The 21,160-nt window shown below is 46.2% G+C and overlaps 1 protein-coding gene across 2 annotated transcripts in view; it reads right to left on the bottom strand.

Moving 5' to 3' along the window:
• The window catches only part of LOC112632532 (protein HIRA), a 221,497-nt gene that overhangs the window by 47,992 nt on the left and 152,345 nt on the right, over positions 1–21,160 (bottom strand). For both annotated transcript variants that reach the window (XM_025398195.1, XM_025398194.1), the window contains exons 6-13: positions 19,439–19,534; positions 18,258–18,418; positions 15,815–15,982; positions 13,618–13,731; positions 10,017–10,087; positions 9,259–9,364; positions 7,076–7,291; positions 5,190–5,275 (exon numbers count right to left, since the gene is read on the bottom strand). In XM_025398195.1, the coding sequence (XP_025253980.1) occupies positions 5,190–5,275; positions 7,076–7,291; positions 9,259–9,364; positions 10,017–10,087; positions 13,618–13,731; positions 15,815–15,982; positions 18,258–18,418; positions 19,439–19,534 (1,018 nt within the window). The remainder of the gene's footprint in view (positions 1–5,189; positions 5,276–7,075; positions 7,292–9,258; positions 9,365–10,016; positions 10,088–13,617; positions 13,732–15,814; positions 15,983–18,257; positions 18,419–19,438; positions 19,535–21,160) is intronic.

Below are 21,160 nucleotides of genomic sequence, written 5' to 3' on the forward strand. Positions count from 1 at the left end.
AGGGCCAGGGGGCATGCCACTAGGTGGGTGTGCCATAATATACCTAACCCAGCCTCTACTGAGGGACCACAAGACTGTCTCCAGCTTTTTCTATAACAGATGCTGCTACACCAGGACGCAAGGTATTGCAGTGTCAAAACTGAGGATTCTGGGACAGCCAGGTCTGACTCCTCTGCCATTTGCAAGCTTGTGACTTGCTCCAACTACTCTTGTGCCTCCAGTCATGTCTGCAAAATACAAAGTGTCAGGACTCTCCCCATGGGGTTGCTGTCAGGACTAAAGTAGTCGGTGTAGGACACTCTTAGAACACACATTAGCTGCTCAAAGAATTATGAAATTCTACCAATTGTCATTACACCTAAGATTCACATAATACATGGGATAAATTCTTAGAAGTGGAATTGTAGCATCAAATGAAATGTTCACTGATGATTTGGAATAAATATTTCTAAAGTGCCCTCCTCAGAGGTTTAAATTATAAGCCATGTATGAGAGCACCTATTTCTCCACATAGGTGCTTAGTAACACTTTTATCAAATTTCTTGACACTTAACAATCTGACAGAAGAAAAATGGTATCTTACTTTAATTTTGATATGACTGATGTTGACATTTTTTCTTTTTCTTTTTTTTTGAGATGGAGTCTCACTCGTCACCCAGGCTGGAATGCAGTGGTGCGATCTCGGCTCACTGCACGTTCCGCCTCAAGGGTTCATGCTATTCTCCTGCCTCAGCCTCCCAAGCAGCCCGCCACTATGCCCGGCTAATTTTTTGTATTTTTAGTAGAGACGGGGGTTCACCGTGTTAGGCAGGATGGTCTCAATCTCCTGACCTTGTGATCCATCTGTCTTGGCCTCCCAAAGTGCTGGGATTACAAGAATGAGCCACCATGCCACGCCCAGCCGACATTTTTTCAAAATAGAAATACTTGATTTCCAGCCAGACGCAGTGGCTCATGCCTGTGATCCCAGCGCTTTGGCAGGCCGAGGCAGGTGGATCACTTGAGGTCAAGAGTTCGAGACCAGCCCGGCCAACATGGTGAAACCCCCTGTCTCCACTAAAAATACAAAAATTAGCCGGGCATGGTGGTGGGCACCTGTAATCCCAGATACTTGGGAGGCTGAGGCAGGAGAATGTCTTGAATCTGGGAGGCAGAGGCTGCAGTGAGTTGAGATCACACCACTGCACTCTAGCCTGGGCAAGAGTGAGACTTCACCTCAATTAAAAAAAAAAAAAGACAGAAATACTTGACTTCCTTCTTTTTGTGAACTGCATGTTCATATGCTTTGTCTACTGTTTTGTTATTGGTCTTTATTACTGATTTGTAAAAGCTATTTACATATTAAAAAACATTCCTCATATGGTAGGAAATATTTTCCCTGGGATATTGTGCTTCAACTATTTATGGCCTTTTTTATTTTATTTTTTATTTTTTGAGATGGAGTCTTGCTCTGTCACCAGGCTGGAGTGCAGTGGCGCAATCTCGGCTCACTGCAACCTCTGCCTCCCAGGTTCAAGCGACTCTCCTGCCTCAGCCTCCCAAGTAGCTGGGACTACAGGGGTGCGCCACCACGCCCAGCTAGTTTTTGTATTTTTTAGTAGAGACGGGGTTTCACCATGTTGGCCAGGATGGTCTCCATCTCTCGACCTCGTATCTGCCTGCCTCGGCCTCCCAAAGTGCTAGGATTATAGGTGTGAGCCACCACGCCCAGCCAGTCTATCTTTTAAATGCACTAAAATTTTTAAATTTTTGTGTACTCTAAATTGTCACTTACAGAAAATAATTTTTTGACCTCTGAGATTATAAAAAATACTCTTCCGGGGAATCTTCTAAAATTTTAAACAAAAATATTTTAAACAACAAAAAGTTAAACGAACTCTAAGCTGTTTAGAATGTATGTAATAAATTGTGAGGTTGGGACCCAACATTGTTTCTAGCGGTGGGGCGGGGGCATGTAGTCCTGTCTTCCATTTACTGAATTAGCTAATGTTTTATCACTGATGTGAAAAGGTACCTTTAAAATTCCCATAAATACTCGGGCCTATTTTCTGATATTCTATCATATTCCACTGCTCTATGTATTCATGTGTCAATATCTCACTGTTTTGAGTATGACAGCCTTTAAGTTTTAATTTCTGGTGGGGCTAGTCTTCCCTGATTAATCTTCTTTTTCAGAAATATTTCAGCCATTTCTATTTATTTTTCCACATAACTTTATTTTATTTATTTATTTATTTGATACAAAGTCTTACTCTGTCACCCAGGCTGGAGTGTAGTGGCACGATCTTGGCTCACTGCAACCTCCCAGATTCAAGCAATTCTCCTGCCTCAGCCTCTGAGTAGCTGGGACTGCAGGCGCGCCACCACTCCCAGCTTATTTTTATATTTTTAGTAGAGACGGGGTTTCACCATGTTGGCCAGGCTGGTCTCAAACTCCTGACCTCAGGTATCTGCCTGCCTTGGCCTCCCAAAGTGCTGGGATTATAGGTGTCAGCCACTGTGCCCAGCTGAGTTTTCCACATAACTTTATAGTTACCGTGTCTGATTCCAAAAATTCCTATAGTTACTTGTACTGGTTAAATTTATAGGCTACAGGAGAGCTGACATCTTTATGATGCCATCCTAGCTAATCAATGGTATGAATTTCTAGTTATTTCTTTGAGTTTTCTTTGAATCCTCTCCGTAGGGTTTTAAATTTTTTCTTCATTAAGGTCTACATCTCTGGTTGCATCCTAGTTATTTTATTTGTGAATGTGACTTATTTCTTTATGCGCTCTGAGGATAGTTGGTGCTACCTGACTTCATGTTGATTGTATCCAGCCACCTGACTATCTTCTTTCATTGCCTATGGCAGCTTTTCCAGTTGATTCTGTTATAAACCATATCATCCTTAAATAATTATCCTTTCCAATTTGTTCTTTCCTTTGACTAACTACATGGGCTAGGACCTATAGAACAATGTTAAATTATAGTTGCAAGAGTAGGCATTTGTTCAGTTTTTGAACTTAATTTGAAATAAGATAATTTATCGAGTTAAGGAAGCATCCACCTACTCCCATTTAACTGAGTTTTAAAAATTACGTTGAATTTTACCAAAATGCCTCTTAAGCATCAATGAAAGAGATCATATAATTTTTTTTCTTTTGATCTACTGATATGTAGAACTAAATAGTTACCTAAAATTTGAACCTCCTTACTTTCCTAAAACAAACCTCACTTGGTCATGGTATATTAGCCTTTAACAAGCAGTAAGGTTCTGTTTGTTACTATTTCACTTAGATTTTGCATTGACGTTCAGAAATGAGAGTGATCTTGAATTTATTATGTTTTATCCTTGTAAGATTTTGATATAAATATTATGTTCATTTCAAAATAAAAATTTGCACATTTCTTCTCCATGCACTAGAATATTTAAAATGGTGTTAACGGTTACCTGAGTTACCTGTTCCTGAAAAGTTCCTAAAGTTTCCCTGTGAAGCCATCTTAGTCTGGTGGCTTTGGTGGGGTTAACTTTATCCTCTATTTCTTCCACAGTAATTTTTCACTTTTAGTAATTTTATTTTCTTCAAAAACTATCCATTTTCTGTGCAAATTTATTTGCACAGAGTTCAGCAAAGAAGTCTCTCATCTTTTTGATTTGTCTGCTATTATTTCTCACTTATACCTACTTTGCATATTTATGCTTTTTCTTTTTTCTTGATTAGCTAAGCTAATAAGGACCTATTCTGTTGCTACTTGTTTATTAGAATGTGGGAATCGGGAGGGCAAAAAGCTTTTAATACCAAAGGAATCAGGTCCTGGTGCCAGAAATATGCATCCTATGTCAGAAAGTTGGCCCCAGACCAGACCTACCCCTTCTCACCAGGTAAGGCCTGGAAGGATCCACAGAACAAAGTGCCACCATCAACACCACCACCTCCCCATCCCACAGGCCCAGTGTGCTCAGAGCTCAACCACACACTGGATCTCACTTGGTCCTAGTAAAAGGTAGGTAGGGGCATTATCACCTATAGGGTCACAATAGGAAAAAGACTTAGTCAAAAGAAAATGAGTGCTCTGTGGGGAGTCAGCAGACCTGGTTCTGGCTCTACTCACGGGGACCTCAGAGCCTGCATATCTAACATGAGGAGACTGGATCTGTACACTGTACAAGAGAAGGTTTCTTCAGACACCAAGGAAGATGTGGAATAGCTTGTGGATGGACAACTGCAAAACGCAGAGGCCTAAAGTGTGTGGTCTCTATGAAGGGCTTACAAATGCCCTGAGCAGATAGGTGGAATGAGAATAAACCCAGAGTGAACTGCCTTGACAGTGGGGGTCTATTTCTTTTACATAGGGCCTTATCATTTTTCTTTCTTTTTTTTTTGAATCAACACACATCATTTTGGGAAGAATAATCAATTCAAAAACAATCCTCACTATATACACTGGGACAACAGCAAGTGGTGAATGAGTCTCTTCCCCATCTCTGTCCCCAACAGGAAAATGTGTTTCAGAGCCCTACCCTCTGCCCAGTAATTCTACTTCTAGAAGTTATCCTGAGAGAATCACAGGTGAGCTCAAAGACTCATTTATAATCATGAGAAACTGGACACAATACAAGTCCACAGTGAACTGGCTAAGCAAATCCTAGGACGGGAACCTGGATAATCAGACAGTAAATGCCTCAGAGGACTAGTTATTAAAATGGATGAATGGGCAAAAGCAGTAACAAGTGGGGTAAAAAAGACTGGAAATACAGATATCAAAATGTTAACAGTGACTGTATCTGATTATGGATAATGTTTTTATCTTCTTTGGGCTTTTACTATTTTCTAAATTTAACCATGTGTAAATATACCTTTCATAATCATAAAAATAACTTTATGAAAGAAAAAAAGAAAAAAAAAATCAGCCTGACTGACTGCCTTCCTTGTGCGTCCTCTGGTGCCCTGGCAACAGTGAAGTGCAGCAGATGTGCTGGCTGCCTTAGCACTACCACCCACCACATGATTCAGGTGCACACAAGGGCTCCAGGAGGAGTATGGGCTTTGAGACTCTGGGAAGCTGAGCTCGACTTCCTTGCTTCCACGTTCTACCAGTCAGGTTGTGAAGGGCCTATGAAGATCCTCACCGTGAAAGTGTTAACCGCTGAAAGAAGACAGGAAGATCTCACCAGATAAGATCATGAAAGGGGAATGAACCAGTACCCAGTGTCCAGCTGTGCTATGCAGAGAGGCGTGATTCTTCTCCGACCATCTGCCGTCCGAGTCTCAACTTGTTTCTTCAGAAGATTCTAGCAAAGCGGAGTTACATAAATGAATGCAAAAGTTTCTGCCAACTATTTCCAAATATTAAAAAATAAAGTCTATTTTTTTCCTGGTGATAAGAACACTGAGCATAAGATCTACCCGCTTAGCAAAGTTTTAAGTATGCAATATCATATTGTGAACTGTAGGCACTCTGCTGTAGGGGAGATCTCTAGGACTTATTCATCTTCTATAACTTAAACCTTATACCCTTTGGCTAATAACTCTCATTTTCCTCTGACCCCAGTATTCACCATTCTATTCTTTGCCTCTGTGAGTTTGACTATTTTAGATTCCTCATATAAGAGGTATCATGCAGGCCAGGCGCGGTGGCTCATGCCTGTAATCCCAGCACTTTGTGGAGGCCAAGGTGGGCGGATCACGAGGTCAGGAGATCGGACCATCCTGGCCAACATGGTGAAACCCCATCTCTACTAAAAATACAAAAATTAGCTGGGCGTGGTGGTGTGTGCCTGTAATCCCAGCTACTTGGGAGGCTGAGGCAGGAGAATCGCTTGAACCAGGGAGCTGGAGGTTGCAGTGAGCCAAGATTGCACCACTGCACTCCAGCCTGGTGACAGCGACACTCCATCTCAAAACAAAAAAAAAGAGGTATCATGCAGTATTTGTCCTTCTGTGTCTGGCTTATCATTAATTTGTACACATTAAGTATGTATAACTTTTTATATGTCAATTATACCTCAACATGGTAGGTTTAAACATAATAAGGCTTCTAAGGAAATGTATTCTAAATTCTCCTTCTAAGCCCTTCTGGTACAACTAAACAAGACACCTAAGCAAAGAACAAGCAGTGGGTGCATGCCACACTAGCCGCCCCACACAACAGCCATGGAAAGGGCTAAAGGACTGAGCCCTGCACCCGTGAACCACACGTCTGTCACTGAGCTAGGGATTTTCTTTCCTTTTTTTTTTTTCTTTTTTTTTGAGACAGAATCTCACTCAGTTGCCCAGGCTGGAGTGCAGTGGTGCAGTCTCGGCATACTGCAACCTCCACCTCCTGGGTTTAAGCAAGTCTCCTGTTCAGCCTCCCATGTAGCTGGGATTACAGGCATGCACCACCACACCCGGCTAATTTTTGTTTTTTTTTCTTTTAAGTACAGACAGGGTTTCATCATGTTGGCCAGGCTGGTCTGGAACTCCTGACTTCAAGCGATCTGCCCGCCTCAGCCTCCCAAAGTGCTGGGATTACAGGCGTGAGCTGCCGTGCCTAGCCTGAGGTAGGGATTTTCAAACTGACTTTCAAAATAGAATCCTTCCTTCCACAGAAAGCTCGTAACTAGGGGTTTTCTCTCATTCTTTATATTTGAATTGCCTGGAGGAGCTTTGTCAGCCTACATAGGCTCCTGGAGATGGATTTAACTCCCCAAGCAATAACATTCCCTACCCTTTTCCTGCCCCATTTCCAACCCCTTCTCATCAAACATGGCTTCCAGATGAAGAAGGGGAACCCACAGAAGTCTCCTAAGGGCAGGGACCGAAATCCACTGTTGTTAGCATCTAGGATTTCCTAGAAAGGCCAGCAGGATAAAGTTCGTAAGTTCTTACAAGAGATGACCTCCTCTGGGCTCCTGGAGATAAGGTCTTTGATAAAAGGGATCCAGGCCCCATGCAGCAGTTGGCAAGGGGCCAACAGGCCCGAGGCTGGCTAACCCATGGATCCCGTGCCAAACTAAACAAATCCCTTCCTTCCCACCACTGGTGTCTGCCCTTCACCCTGTCCCTGGGCATATGTCCATGTCTTTAGTGCCATCAGGCAGGGCTCTCACCTTCCTGATATCTTCAAGACTCTCCCCATTGACAACACCTGCGACTGAGGTGGCTGAGCCCATCTCCCTGGTCGCGGCACTCTTCTGGTCCAGCTGCTGCTGCTGCTGCCTCCGTTGGTACTTGAGCATCTCAGGGTTCTCAATGACGGCTGTGGAGAGCTGGGCCTCGGTCATGATGGCCAGGCTCTTGCCATAGGTGGACTGGTGAATGCGGCTCTGGGGAAGCAAGAGAGGCAAAACATGCCAGAGTGAGCATCAGTGTGGCCAGTGCTGCCCACCAGCAGGCAAACCACAGCAGGGCTCTCCTGGCTCTGAGCAGAGAAGGGACCCAAGGCCAACTCCCCATCACCTCCCACCCTATTCTGCCTGTCCCTCATTCGACAGCTCTGTTGATGTCTCATGCTCTCCCTTGATGTTTATGGCCTCCCTTGTATCTGTAACTGGGATGACAGTAAATGAGACAGCCAACAAGACAACACTGCCCCACAGTCTGGTGCAGAACAAGTAACAATCCACAGTGCTTCAATGGAAAGGAAGATACTCAAGGTGCTAACTTAAGGCTCTTAAGGACCCAAATGCATTTGGGAATCAGATCCTAGAACAAGAGTCTACTTTCACAGCTCATTTGCAGCCATCAGCCCTGTGGTTGGAAGTCCCCATTGGCCTGCTTACAGTGTCTCTAAGAGTATGGGAAGGCCTGGCACAGCAGAGATGGGGAGCCTCCTTTACTCCCACCCCTCCTAGTATGTCATCATACTCCCTTCCTCCTAGGCCCTCGTAGTCTTGTCCCCTAACAAGCTAGACAGAAGCCTCATGAGAGCAGAGATGGTGTCCCCAGCACACTGTAGTAACGGCTGTACATGAAAGTGCATGAGGAACAGACTTCCATGGGATGTGCAAATGTCCAACGTGGGATTCTGCCCAAGAACAGGGACTGTGGTTAACAGGACATCTGCTTTACACCAGAGTATGGGTTGAGAGGCAGCATTCCAAGAGAGGTGCCTCGGGACTCGCTCCTGCAGGGCTTGGATGTGGCCAGGAACCTCCTTCTCTTGCCATCTTGGCTCCTGCCCTTCTCTCCTGAGTCTATCCCCTGGAATCTCGAGGCAGAATTCAGGGTTTGGCCAGAGTTTCCCTGGTGTTCCTCCAACATGGAGTCCTAGCCTGTGACTTGGGAAATGGTAAGCAGATGGGTTATTAGGCTCCCAGAGTGACTCCAAAGGAGTGCATAGTGATCCCCAGGTACCTGATGACAGTGACAAGATTGGAGGAGGACCTGAGGCCACTGAGATACTCATTCCTTCATGGAAAAATGATGGGGGGGCAGGACCCATTCTATGTGCAGTCACTAAGGCAGACCTCTCCCCCAAAGGGGTTCACATTTTAGTGGGGAGGTCACACTGTAGGTTAAGAGGAAGCTTCCACCAGCAAATAAGGTCATATGAGAGAGCTGCCAGCCTGCTCTGGGCTTTCACAGAGCTCCCTTCAGACACATACACACATCCTACCAAGCAGAGGCAGGTTTCTAAGCCTATGGTAGGTGAAGCAGGGTTTTTCTCAAAACCTGGAAGAAGGACACAGAGACCCCATCACCCCGGCAGAGCACGGAGGGGAGGTGGCCTGGCCCAGAGGCAGCAGGCCTGGTTCCCTCTTCTGACCTAAGGGTCACACATAGTCTGGGCAAAGAGCCATGCTATTTTCTGAGGCTTAGTTTCCATATCCACGAAATGTATGAGCCCTGCCTTGAAGGGTTTTGTGCAATTTAAATGAAATCATATATGCAAAACACATTCCCAGAGCCTGGCAGACAATACGTTCTAAGAAATGACCAATATTACTACCATTAAGGGGAAAATGACATGAGCAGGGGCCCCTGAGGAGTCACTTCAGCTCTTTCCCAGAACAAAAACCTCCCAGTGGATGGCCTATTATCAGCTCAAGAAGAGATGCCTAAAATAGTTCTACTCTTAACTCCAGGACTTATTTCTGAAATGGGACTCGTTTTTTAATTGATCTATTTTGTAAAGAAGGATTACAAGATATAAAAGACAAATATCCCATTACATGTTAAGAAATGACGTGTCTGTGAATCCCACAAGAAGAGGGTGTAGTCAAAGGGGTCTCTCAGAGCTATTGTGGCTATGGTCACAGAGCACCCAGCAGCACAAGGGCCGTCAGCCTACCTTCTCCTCCTCGCTCAGGGGATCACCAAGCTCATCCTGGGAGAAGTCGAGGAATGCCACAGAGCCATCCATAGAGCACACCAAGATGCCCAGCCCATTCAGAGTCCTGAAAGACATGGCCATCAGCAGCCTGGTAGCAAGAGCCCCAGGCAGACACATATGCCATAGTAGCTGGCCTGTGAGGATGGTGGGCAGTGTTCTAGGGAGATGCTGGAAACTCCTGGTTCCCTTCTGTGGCCGGGGGGGGGGGGGGGGGGGGGCAACAATTGTGTCCCAAACGGCCCTGGTGTTCTTTAGTTCTAAGCAGGTGTACAAAGTATCCCTTACCATATGTTCTGTAAGAATTTTCAATTTCACTTATCTTACTTTTGAAACTATTAAAATTAAAAAAAAAAACTTGACAAAGTATACATATAAATCAGGTCACTGAGAAGCAGAAAGTATGCTTCTGACTTTGGTTCATGCAATGACGGAGTAAAGTAGAACACACTAGGATCACGTCATTCTCCTCGTCTTAGACAAATCCTGAAAAGGCATTTTCCAGTAGCAAATCCTGCATAGGCAGGACATTCTCACAGCAGCAGGTACACTGCTGCCAGTTTCCAAAACATGTGCAAACAGCACTCTTGGTCTGGGCCACTATGACACCTGGGGAGGGGTCGCTGGCCACCTGACCCTAGTCACATCCAGGAGGCCTCACATTCCAATGTGTGGCTTCTCCTTTCTTAACCTATTCTTGTAAGTAGAATCCACCTTACCAGGAAATATCCATGATGGATTTGTCAAACAGTTCATGGATGACCACCAGCGGCCGTTTTAGACATGTGAGCTGGAAGGAAAGACACAGCCAAGGTTAATGAAATTACTAAAATTCCCTTCTGTATTCAGCTCAGTTAACATAACCAACCTAGAAGCTTTGGTCAGAGCGGCTGCTGATATTTAAGGCATCTTCAACTCTATTCAAACTACAGCTGCAGAGATCCCAAACTGTGGGTACCAAAGCCTGCCAAAAATGTGCATGCTACCTAGAGTGGACCCTGCCTCCAGGGCTTGCTGTGGTCTGACAGAGGAAATAGCTTTATACACAGACAACGAGCAATGGAGAAGGCAGAGTGGGAGCGGGTTTCTGAAGGACTATGGTCGGAGCAGAGGGACAGCCCCAGAGTGGACCTCTGAGAGAGTCTATGGAGCAGGAGACAGGATAGCAAAGCCTAGACAGGGGATGAAGCACCCTGAGAGAGAACACAACACATTTTCCCTGGGCCCAAGGGACTCTGGTACACATTTATCCAAGGCTCATTCTACACTATGTGCAGGTAGTACAGAAATACATACCTGGGCCCTTAATCTAGGCCCAGTTACTGACTATTAATACTTTGATGAATTATTTTCTTCTATTTTGTGCAAATATTTATTTTATTCTTCAAAGTAAGAATTTATTTTATTCAAATTTATTTTATTCTTCATGGTTGTGTCTGCTTTTTCATTTAACACACAATAAGTATGTCATTAAATATCTTGTAAAAGTCTCTTTTGGATGACTGCATAGCATGCACTGTGTGCATATTCTCTATTGAGTCACTCATTTGCTGGCATACATGCTGACTCCACATTCCAACGGCTATGGTAGGCTCTTCCTCTTGTGCACAAGTGCCTGGCTACCCTGCTGGCTAGCCCTGAGCTGCAGGATGATGGGCTGGGAAGAAACACACTTCCTCACAGGATGGTGGGCTCCCACAGGTGCTGCTGTAGCTTCTGGGAGGCTGTGGGGCTGAGCGTCCCAATGCAGCCTGAGACTGCTGTGTGGGGAAGGAGAAGCTGTGTCTACCCTAGTGCTGGAGAGGGGGCTGAAGTCTGAACTATCTGGAACCCACATTAAGAATCTTGCCTCCACCTTAATTCCACTTCTAGAAAAAGCTGCCTTGTCCCTCCTCCCATAAATGTGCCTACAGACCCCTCAGAAATCTGCAGGCTGTGTGACTGCCTGACCTGAGCATTCTAAGAAATATGGGCATCACAGTCAGTGATGTTTTGGTTGCAGCACCACAAACAGGGCCTCTGGCTGGGAGGAAACAGGGAAGGTCCCCTGAACGGCTCTCTGTGGTACTGTGGTTCAGGTTCCAGAATGGGTGTTAAGTGAATACTGGGCCTAAAAAAAGAAAAAAAATCACAACGCACACAGTAATAGATTTCTCTGTAACAAACTAATAAATGCAGCCAGAGGATAACCTTCAAACCCAGAACACTTCAAACTTGCTCTGCTTATAGGGACACTTTTTTACAAAACGAAAAAAAATTTAATGTGTATGCACTTTGCTTTATCAAACTTTAAATATATTGGCACCTTGATGCTCAGCAGCAAGACTGCTCCCTGCACTGCATGTAGAGGTGTCTCTCACCACACAGTCAGGTCACAGCACACCAGTCACTGGCAGTGAGAAACTTAACCCTTCAAGAGCTCTCACTTAGAAATGGCCACAGTTCTTACTCTTGGGTTCTCACTCGCCAACTACCATTGAACATATCTGCTGAGAACCTACTCTGTGGAGGGCACTGAGTTAGGAAGGTGAGAGGAACAATGAAACTGAAGACACATCGGGCTGGGTGTGGTGGCTCACACCTGTAAGCCCAGCACTTTGGGAGGCCGAGGCAGGTGGATCACCTGAGGTCAGGAGTTTGTGACCAGCCTGGACAACATGGTGAAACCCCATCTTTACTAAAATTACAAAAAAATTAACCGGGTGTGGTGGCCTGTAATCCCAGCTATTCAGGAGGCTGAGGCAGGAGAATCGCTTGAACCCAGGAGGCAGAGGCTGCAGTGAGCCAAGAAGCCAAGATCGTGCCACTGCACTCCAGCCTGCTGGGCAATAGAGGGAGACTCCGTCTCAAAAAAAAAAGAAGCTGAAGACATCGCCTCCTCTCAGGGGATGCAGTGAGGAGCACCAGGCTCATAACCTTACCCATCACAGCATCACCCAGGGGTGAAATGGACTAACAAATGGAGGCGTCAGCTTTCTGTGTGTCTTTTTCTGTTGACATAAGCACTTATCTGTCTTGGTTATATGCCTAGGAGTGGAAGTGCTCCAGGTCATATGCCCAGCTGTGGTAGAAACTGCCAAACAGTAACTGCCAAACAGTTTTCCCAAGTGCTCATGCCAGCGTAAACACCTGTCAGCAACAGCTATATCAGTTCAAGCTTATCATGTCCTTGCTGACACCTGGTACTATCTTTTTTTTTTTTTTCTTTAATTTTAGCATTCTACTCGTAGGTATGTACTCACAAATAAATGAAAACATATGTCCACATAAAGACTTATACAAGAATGTTCATATCAGCTTTAGTCATAATATCTCAGAACTGGAACAACCTTAATGTCCATCAACAGGAGACTGTATAAACAAATTGTAGTGTATTCATACAGTGGAATGCTACACTGAAATTATAAGGAATAAAATATTGTTAAGTGCAGCAACATACACGAATCTCAAAAACACTGTGCCAAGCAAAAGAAATGAAGACACAAAGAAGCAAGCACCACACAATTGCATTTATATGAAGTTCAAGGGCAGGCAAAACTCATCAGTATAACAGAGGCCATTAGAGTGGTTGCTTTGGTGGTGAGGAAGGTCTTGACTGGGGAGGGACAAAGGGACAAAAAGGAGTGCTCTAGGGAGTGATGACACTGGTGTGTAAACATGTATGACAACTTACCAAGCTGTACCTTTCAGGTGAATACACTTTATATAAAGATTTTTCTTTTTTCTTTTTTTTTTTTTTGAGACGGAGTCTCGCTCTGTCGCCCAGGCTGGAGTGCAGTGGCGTGGTCTCGGCTCATTGCAAGCTCCGCCTCCCAGGTTCAGGCCATTCTCCTGCCTCAGCCTCCTGAGTAGCTGGGACTACAGGCGCCCGCCACCAAGCCTGGCTAATTTTTTGTATTTTCACCATGTTAGCCAGGATGGTCTTGATCTCCCGACCTCGCGATCCGCCTGCCTCGGCCTCCCAAAGTACTGGGATTACAGGTGTGCACCACCGTGCCCGGCCATATAAAGATTTTGGGAAGCAAGCCCAAGATGCTGCTCATGGCATTGACCACTGAGGGTGCTGCCCGAGCCTGGACACGAGAGTTGGTCTAGCTGGGGGTCAAGGTGGCTTCTCCTGGCTGGGCACAGACCCAGTCTTCAGCATTTCCTTCTGGGAGAGCAGGAGAGCCTGTGAGCTTCCAAGGAGGGACTGACCACGGGTGCAGAGTAGAAGTACACTCTGAGCATCACCCAAAGCAGGTCTCTCTTTCCTCCACTCGCTACTTTGCCAACCTACACCTCCCGTCCTGCAACAAAAGCTCAGGGTAGCAGGCTCACCCAGACAGAAAGCGAGCGGTCCTTGCTGCCAACAGCGCAGCAGCAGTACGGGCAGCTGGGCTTGGCAGAACTCCCATTCTTCTGCTTCTTTTTGAAGATTTTTGGGTTGAATTTCTAAAGCCAAATAACAAATGTTAAAAATAATTAATCAAGCATGAGGCATGTCCCCTGTGCCCAAGTCCCAGCCCGCTGAAAGGGGTCTCCTACAGACATTCTCTGAGTCCAGGCACTGAGCATGCATTTCATCTTCCTGACCACCTATGAGGCATCTGGCTGATGATGGAAAGGAGGCTGAGGGAGGTCAGAAAGTATGTGCGGAGGCACCAAATGAGTAAGCTGGGAAATGTGCAGATTTGAAACTAGCGCTACCAAACTCTCCATTTCTGAAGCATGCCAAGTAGAGGGGATGGGTAGCTATTGAAACTAGCCTTCTCAATTCCCTCTGGCCTGGCAGGGCCAGCCCTAGGACCTGCAGAAAAGCTGAGCCTGCAAGGGGGCTTCAGAAACAAAGACCTTCTCACTCCCTATTTCCTAAGGGAGGCCAAGGGGATGGGCAGGAGGGGTGTGAACCTCTGAATTCCTGAATTTCTTCTTGCCTCACTGCATGTGTTGTTCAGTTATAACCGTCTAGCAGAGATCTGCTCAGAGAGTCATTTGTGATCTCCCTGGGCCAGTGGCCACGGCAATATCACACAAAGGTGCCTGGTTGGCTGCTTAGTCCAGGGAGCTACCCCCAGAGTAACTTGTCTTTCTTTTTGGAAAGGATGAAAGCATTCACTGAGCTCCCAGCCACCTTCCTGGATTTAAAGCGGGTGAACGCTCTGGGAATCCTCAACCTAGGACAACTGAGGGCAGAGGAAGGAGGGTTCTTGAAAGTCTGATGTCAGGTAGCCTAGAGATGTTTTAATTCCAGAGGGTAGGCAGGAATGGTCGGGGTGCACAGAGACTGGAGAATATGGAACTCAGAGGCATGTCCCTGGGCTTACTGTTTCCAACACCAATGAGGCTGCAGGGCCTTGGGAGCTCTGTGAGCCATAGGCAGGCGGCGTGATCTCCCAGAGCCACTAATGAAGTGGTTGTGAGGACTGCATGGGAGAATCATGTAGAGCACTAACCATGAAGCAGTGATTTCCAAAGACTTTAACAACAAAGCTCTGGTTCAAACAAAACCCTACATGGACTCCAAAACAAAAAAATTTAATATGTAATATTTTATTTATACAAAATTTGTGTTTTAAGGTACAATATATAGATACTTATTATCTTTTTTTTTTTGAGATGGAGTCTTGCTCTACTGCCCAGGCTGGAGTGCGGTGGCACACTCTTGGCTCACTGCAACTTCCGCCTGCCGGGTTCAAGTGATTCTCTTGCCTCGGCCTCCTGAGTAGCTGGGATTACAGGCGCACGACACCATGCCCGGCTAATTTTTATGTTTTTAGTAGAGATGGGGTTTCACCATGTTGGTCAGGCTGGTCTCGAACTCCTGACCTCGTGATCTGCCCATCTCAGCCCCCGCAAAGTGCTGAGATTACAGGCGTGAGCCACCGCATCCGGTGGATACTTATTATCTATTCAAACACAGGCAAAAATGAGTCCATTTTCATCAGGGTCTTGGATGATCCTTAAGTTTATATCAACCTTAGCCCATCAATCTGTTTATTTTATTGGCTGCTCAGTGTTGAGAAAATCCTGGTTCTCACAGATTATTTGCAACTACTTAATGGCTTGCCTTGGGTTCTCTCAGGACACTATTTAATTAAAGTCATAGAGAAGCATAAGACGAGTGGCCAGACAACTCTCACGCCTAAGGACTGACAGCAGCTTCCAACTCAGTGATCTATGGCATGGCCTTGCACCTGTGGTTGATGCTGCCAGGTGTGGGGACAAGTGCAGTGCTTGGTGGGTGCACCAGAATCCTACCTGTAATCACTGGAGCCAGGTAAGGGGGACACTGTGCTTGGGCACTCCTGAGCATACCTGAGTGTGTAAAAGGCTGATGTGGAGCTACAATGTTCCTAACCCAAGACTGACTTTGGTGATGTTCACCATGTAAAGTTTGCCAATAAATCAACCAAGTACATACTCTATTTTGTAAAATTAGTTTTTAAATATTTAAGTATAACTATTCAAAATAAACCAAGAATTAATATTTGCTGAATCTTGGAGCCCATCTTCCTTCAGTTCCCTGGGCACTCACCACGACAGTCACAGCTTTCCGGTGCCCAACAAAGTCCATGTTGGTCTTCCATCCCTCCCGTTCGATGATCTGGGCAGTGGGGCCTGAGTTGTTCATGGCATGGGCAGACACTAGGTAATGCCCATCAGGTGACCAGCTGAGCCGCAACACATGGGTCGTTCCTCCACACTGAAAGAAGCATCTGCACTTGAAAGGAGCTCATGGTCACCGTTGTGACCAAAACTCTGGCCTCAAGGATAAAGTTAAACTTCAATTTATAAATGTGTGATGGTGGAGCATGCACCCCAAGCTTCTGGCTACACTGACAGTTTCTGTGTCTCCAGATGGCCCAACCAAAAAGGGCTCTGTGAAATGAATTTGGAAACTGCAGCATCCTACACTCCCCCAGAGGAGCTGAACAAAGAAATATAGTACAGAAGTGTAGGCCCTGAGGAGATCTGCAGGAAGGCTACCTGTTTGAACCATAGCCTCTGTGTGGGTCAAATCTCTCTGGCCACTGACCCAATTCTTCTGTGTAGCACCTGTTAACCCACAGCATGGCATCTGCACAGCATCCTCAAGATATACTCTGGTGGGGAAAAAGCTCTTTTTAACCCAGGAGCCTGGCAGAAGCCTGTGTCTGTAATGTAGCTGATGACCATGAGGCACCACCTACTCTCTTGAGCCTGTTGCCTCACCCAAAGGGTGGTGAGGACACCTGCAAGGGACAAGAGGTTTGTAACATCCTTATAAACTGTAAAAGGAACAGTAGAAAGGCACTGTTCCCCCAACCTGGACTGGGGACTGAGGCAGAACATCCCTTTACATTATTCCTCCTGCAAAATGAGATGACATGGGTCCAGAGCCAGCTCCCTGAAGCTCAAGGTGGGCTCGGGGCAGTTCTAAACACTTAAGGGTTAAGATCATGATCTTACAACTCTAGAGCAGGACAGGACAAACCAGGGCCTGAGTGTAGTGAAATCACCCACTTCAGCTCCCAGCCTAGGCCACAGATCCACCCCCTACCCGGAATGATGGGCCCACCCAGTGGAGGCTGAAGAGTACTACCAGCTCCTGCTGGTACTCACGACACTCCTAAAGCCGTCCCTAGGAGTCCACCTCATGGGACCCCAATGCCTGGCAGTCAGAGCCCTGAGGAACTCCAGAAGGAGCAAAAGCTCTTCAGGGCAAGACTAAGTAAGGTAAAAACCAGTAGTCATATATCTAGCCCAGGAGCTGGTGTTGTGCGGGGAGAAGTGAACATATGACTATCACCTTACTTTTGCAGTCATCCTGACCAGTGGGCAAATGCCTGCTCTTCCTGCAAACCTTCACGCATGTGTCCCTCGCTCTGTGAAGTCTTCCCTGATGCACTCACCTCTCCTGGGTTGTTTCTGCACTCTGGACCACTCCATCATCATGCAACTAATGGGAATGCCTGTCTTTCCTAAGTGGCTTTAAGCTTCAAGAGGAGAGACTCCATCTCAATCCACTTTTATCTTCCTGTGCCCAGTTACTGCCTTCTATACAACAGACACTTAATAAATGTGTAATGAACAATGGTGATCTTGAGCTTTCATTCCATTTGAAATCAGAACTCAAATAAAGGAAGAGTAAAATACTAGAGAAGCTACTGCAGGCTGATTTCCAAATGTGCAAACTGTACTGCTAACTCTAGCCAGGAAAAAAGGCCCCTGAACTGCAGGGTGCATATCAACAAGCACAGGGGATGGCAGAAGAGTCTCCTCCATCCTGCCCTGGCCCCCAACAAGCTGCACTGCAGGAGGCTCAGAGTAAATTCCACACTATAAGCAGCAGTTTTATCCATGTCTGTGGGAGTGAGCTGGGTGACAGAATGATGTGGAGACATCTCTAAGGTTCACTTCAACTTTAAACCTATAAATCTGGGCCGGGTGCAGTGGCTCATGCCTGTAATCTCAGCACTTTGGGAAGCTGAGACAGGTAGATCACCTGAGGTCAGGAGTTCGAGACCAGCATGGCCAACATGGTGAAACCCCGTCTCTATTAAAAGTACAAAAATTAGCTGGGTGTGGTGGTGGGTGCCTGTAATACCAGCTACTCAGGAGGCTGAGGCAGGAGAATTGCTTGAACTTGGGAGGCGGAGGTTGCAGTGAGCCAAGATCATGCCACTGCACTCTAGCCTGGGCAACAAGAACGAAACTCCGTCACCAAAACAAAACAAACAAAAAACAACAAAACTATAAATCCCTTTCATTTCAAAGTTGGAAATTAAACAGCATCTCAGAAATGAAGGATTTTGTATTATCTGACTCTTAGGGCCAGAGTCCCACCCCAGAGAGCCTTGGTGAATCCGCTCAGGCTCCCAGACTCGGTGCATTCCCCAGGTGGCCTGGCCCATGGCCAGCTCCCTCTCTGCACACAGAAGTCAGGAAGGGGCTGGGGCAGTTGCTGGGGCTCAGCTCCCTGAGCTGTCCCCACTTACCTCATCAAAAGGCTTGGTGATGCTGGTCTCCAACTGCCAGTCCAGTGTCCTCCACACCTTTAGGCTGCGGTCATCAGCTTGAGAGGCTATGTATTTACCAACAGGGTCCCATGTCAACCCTTTGACCAAGCCAGAATGACCTCTCAGAGTAGCTAGAATTTCTGTGAAGAAAAAAAGAATGTGGAGAGGTGTCATCTGGGGAAAATGTGACCTCAATCCATGGGCTATAGGATGGATATGCAAGAGAGCGGACTCAGCAGTCTGCCCTGGCCAGCCCCCACACCAGGCAGAAGCAGAAGGGCCTCCTTATTTGATCTCCACCAAGGCAAAAGCCAATTAAAGAAATGACTGCATCAAGGAGGCAGGCACCAAGGGGCCAGTTCTGATCCAGGTCTTATCTGTATCTAGCGGCCCTGCCTATGGCTGCCCTTCCTGGGCTGTGACACCAGCACTTCTGACGTTAGCCTCCCTGGTAGCTCCCTGATAAGAAGGAGGCCTACCAGCTCAAAGGGCCACACAGTGGCTCAGTCTTTTGTAAGTTATGGCTAAAGACAAAGGTGTGTACGATGGTACCCTATATAGATCTGTAATACAAATGCTACTCCAGTCTCTAAAGTTGCCCTCTCCATAGCCAGACTGAGTGTTTCCATACATGCTGGTGGCTTTCAAAGAGTTAAAATGACCTGGATCCATGAGGAAAGCATACTTCAAACACAGAGCTGAAATATGAGAAGAATTTTACTAGTTATAACTGTGCCAGGTTATGCCATCTGTTGTGACTTTAGAAAAATCAATCTTTTGCAAAACTGGGTTTGTGTTAGCCCATATCTGCTCAAGGGTTTCACAGAGGAGATGGTGACTGAGCTGAGCCCAGAGCCCAGTGGTGGGGGTACACATAGCATGTTTGGGAGCACCAGGGTCCCCAACAACAGCTGCCCATCCACTACCCTCATGATCTGTGGCATGCCATGCTAGCACTCAGTTACTATTTTTCTTAAGCATTAATCTCTTTTTAAAACTTAAGCAAATGTTACTGATAAAGAAAAACTGACAAGACACATAAATCCTAGGCCACTGTCATACATCTGTTGCCACCAAGACTACGGAGACAGCCCAACTCTTGCTCCAGAAACCGACAAGAAGTACTGCTCGCTGTTAACCAGTCAGAGGAGGCCCCAGACCTGGGAACTTTACAGCATTCCAGATGACAACAGTGTTATCCACGCTGCACGAGGCTAGCCAGGCGTCATGGGGAGACCATGCTACATCCATCACATCTGAAAGAAGACAGAGGGTTCTGGTGAGATCTTTTACCCGGCAATGCCCTTGTCTATTAGCTTGGCCAGTGCCCCTGGGACCTGGGACCTCATAACAACTCTGGTATTTTTTAACCAACCTGAAAAAACTGCCCCCAAAATTTTTCAATTGGTCATAAATTTAAAGCATCTAACCGACCCCAGTGCCTCACTCCTTTTACAGACGAAGCAACTGAGGGTATGGTTCAGAGCTTGGGCACCGTATGGCACCACACCCATGCATGAGAGCCTGCTACTTCGTGGGTCTGTGGCCTGGAGCATGCTCCTCAGCCCCGCTGACTAGATTCGCCAATCATAACAGGGCCTTCCTCCAAAAGCCTTCTGAGCATGAGACACGGTGGGTAAAGCACATGGCAGAATGCCTGGCACAGTCAGAACTCCAGGGCTGCTGACAACTGAACACAAGTCATCTTGAGGCCCTTGTCTGGTTCATGGACTGGGTCTCATCTCCCAGACCCTGATTCGCTACGGAGCCTCCAAACAGAATTAATCACACTCACTTCTTTGTGACTCCATTTTATCATTTGTCAAGTGCAGATCAAAAAACAAAATCTAGACCAGGTGCAGTGGCTCACGCCTGTAATCTCAGTATTTTGGGAGGCTGAGGTGGGCAGATCACTTGAGCCCAGAAGTACAATACCAGCCTAGGCAACACGGCAAAACCGCATCTCTACAAAAAATTGGCTGGGCATGGTAGCACATGCCTGTATCCCCAGCTACACAGGAGGTTGAGGTGGGAGGATCACTTGAGCCCAGGGAGGTCAAGGCTGCAGTGAGCCATGATTGCACCATTGCACTCCAGGCTGGGCAACAGAGTAAGACCCTGTCTCAAAAAACAAACACAAAAACCAAAAAACCCCAAAACCTATCTTCATAGGGTCATTGTAAGGATTAAATGTGATAAACTGCTGCAACACCATGCCAGGCACACACCAAGGCATCGATGAGGGTCCGCTGTGACGATGGTGCCAACCTTGCCTATCCTGCCATCAGGGGTGAAGGGCGCAGTCTTAGTTATTTCTCTAACCTCAGCGCCTGGTGCAGTGCTAGGTATACAGAAGAATGATTGGTGAGTTGAAGAAACAAACATAGCAGCAAGGTAACAGCTATCAAGTGCTTTCTTTGTACAAGAGGTTTAAACAAAAATATTCCAAATATCTATTGTATTTTTTCTAGTTTAAAAAAAATCTAGTGACAGTTTACCAGGTTTTTTTTCACATTGTCTCACATGCTGTGGTTCACATTTTGTATTCTAAATGCCTATGTGATCTTCACAGCTTCTTTCCTTTTTTGCCCTGCATTCTATGTGGTTGAGAGCAGTCACTACTATTAATTGACCTAATATAACACTGAAGGTTAACTGGATTCCAGTTTTTTGGGCCCGTGTGTATGTGTCACTCTCCACACTCTGGATTATTTCTCTGAGATGCATACCCCAGAGTGCGAATCCTGGGCAGAATATCTGACCATCCTCACAGGTCTGGATTTTCATAAAACTGTAGACTGCTTTTCCAAGATCCCTGTGGTTTTATATTTCCACATGCAGACTGTTTGCTCCAAAACTCCCTTAATTGAGGGTGATGACTT

Source organism: Theropithecus gelada, chromosome 10 (assembly GCF_003255815.1).
Source record: "Theropithecus gelada isolate Dixy chromosome 10, Tgel_1.0, whole genome shotgun sequence".
NCBI lineage: Eukaryota > Metazoa > Chordata > Mammalia > Primates > Cercopithecidae > Theropithecus > Theropithecus gelada.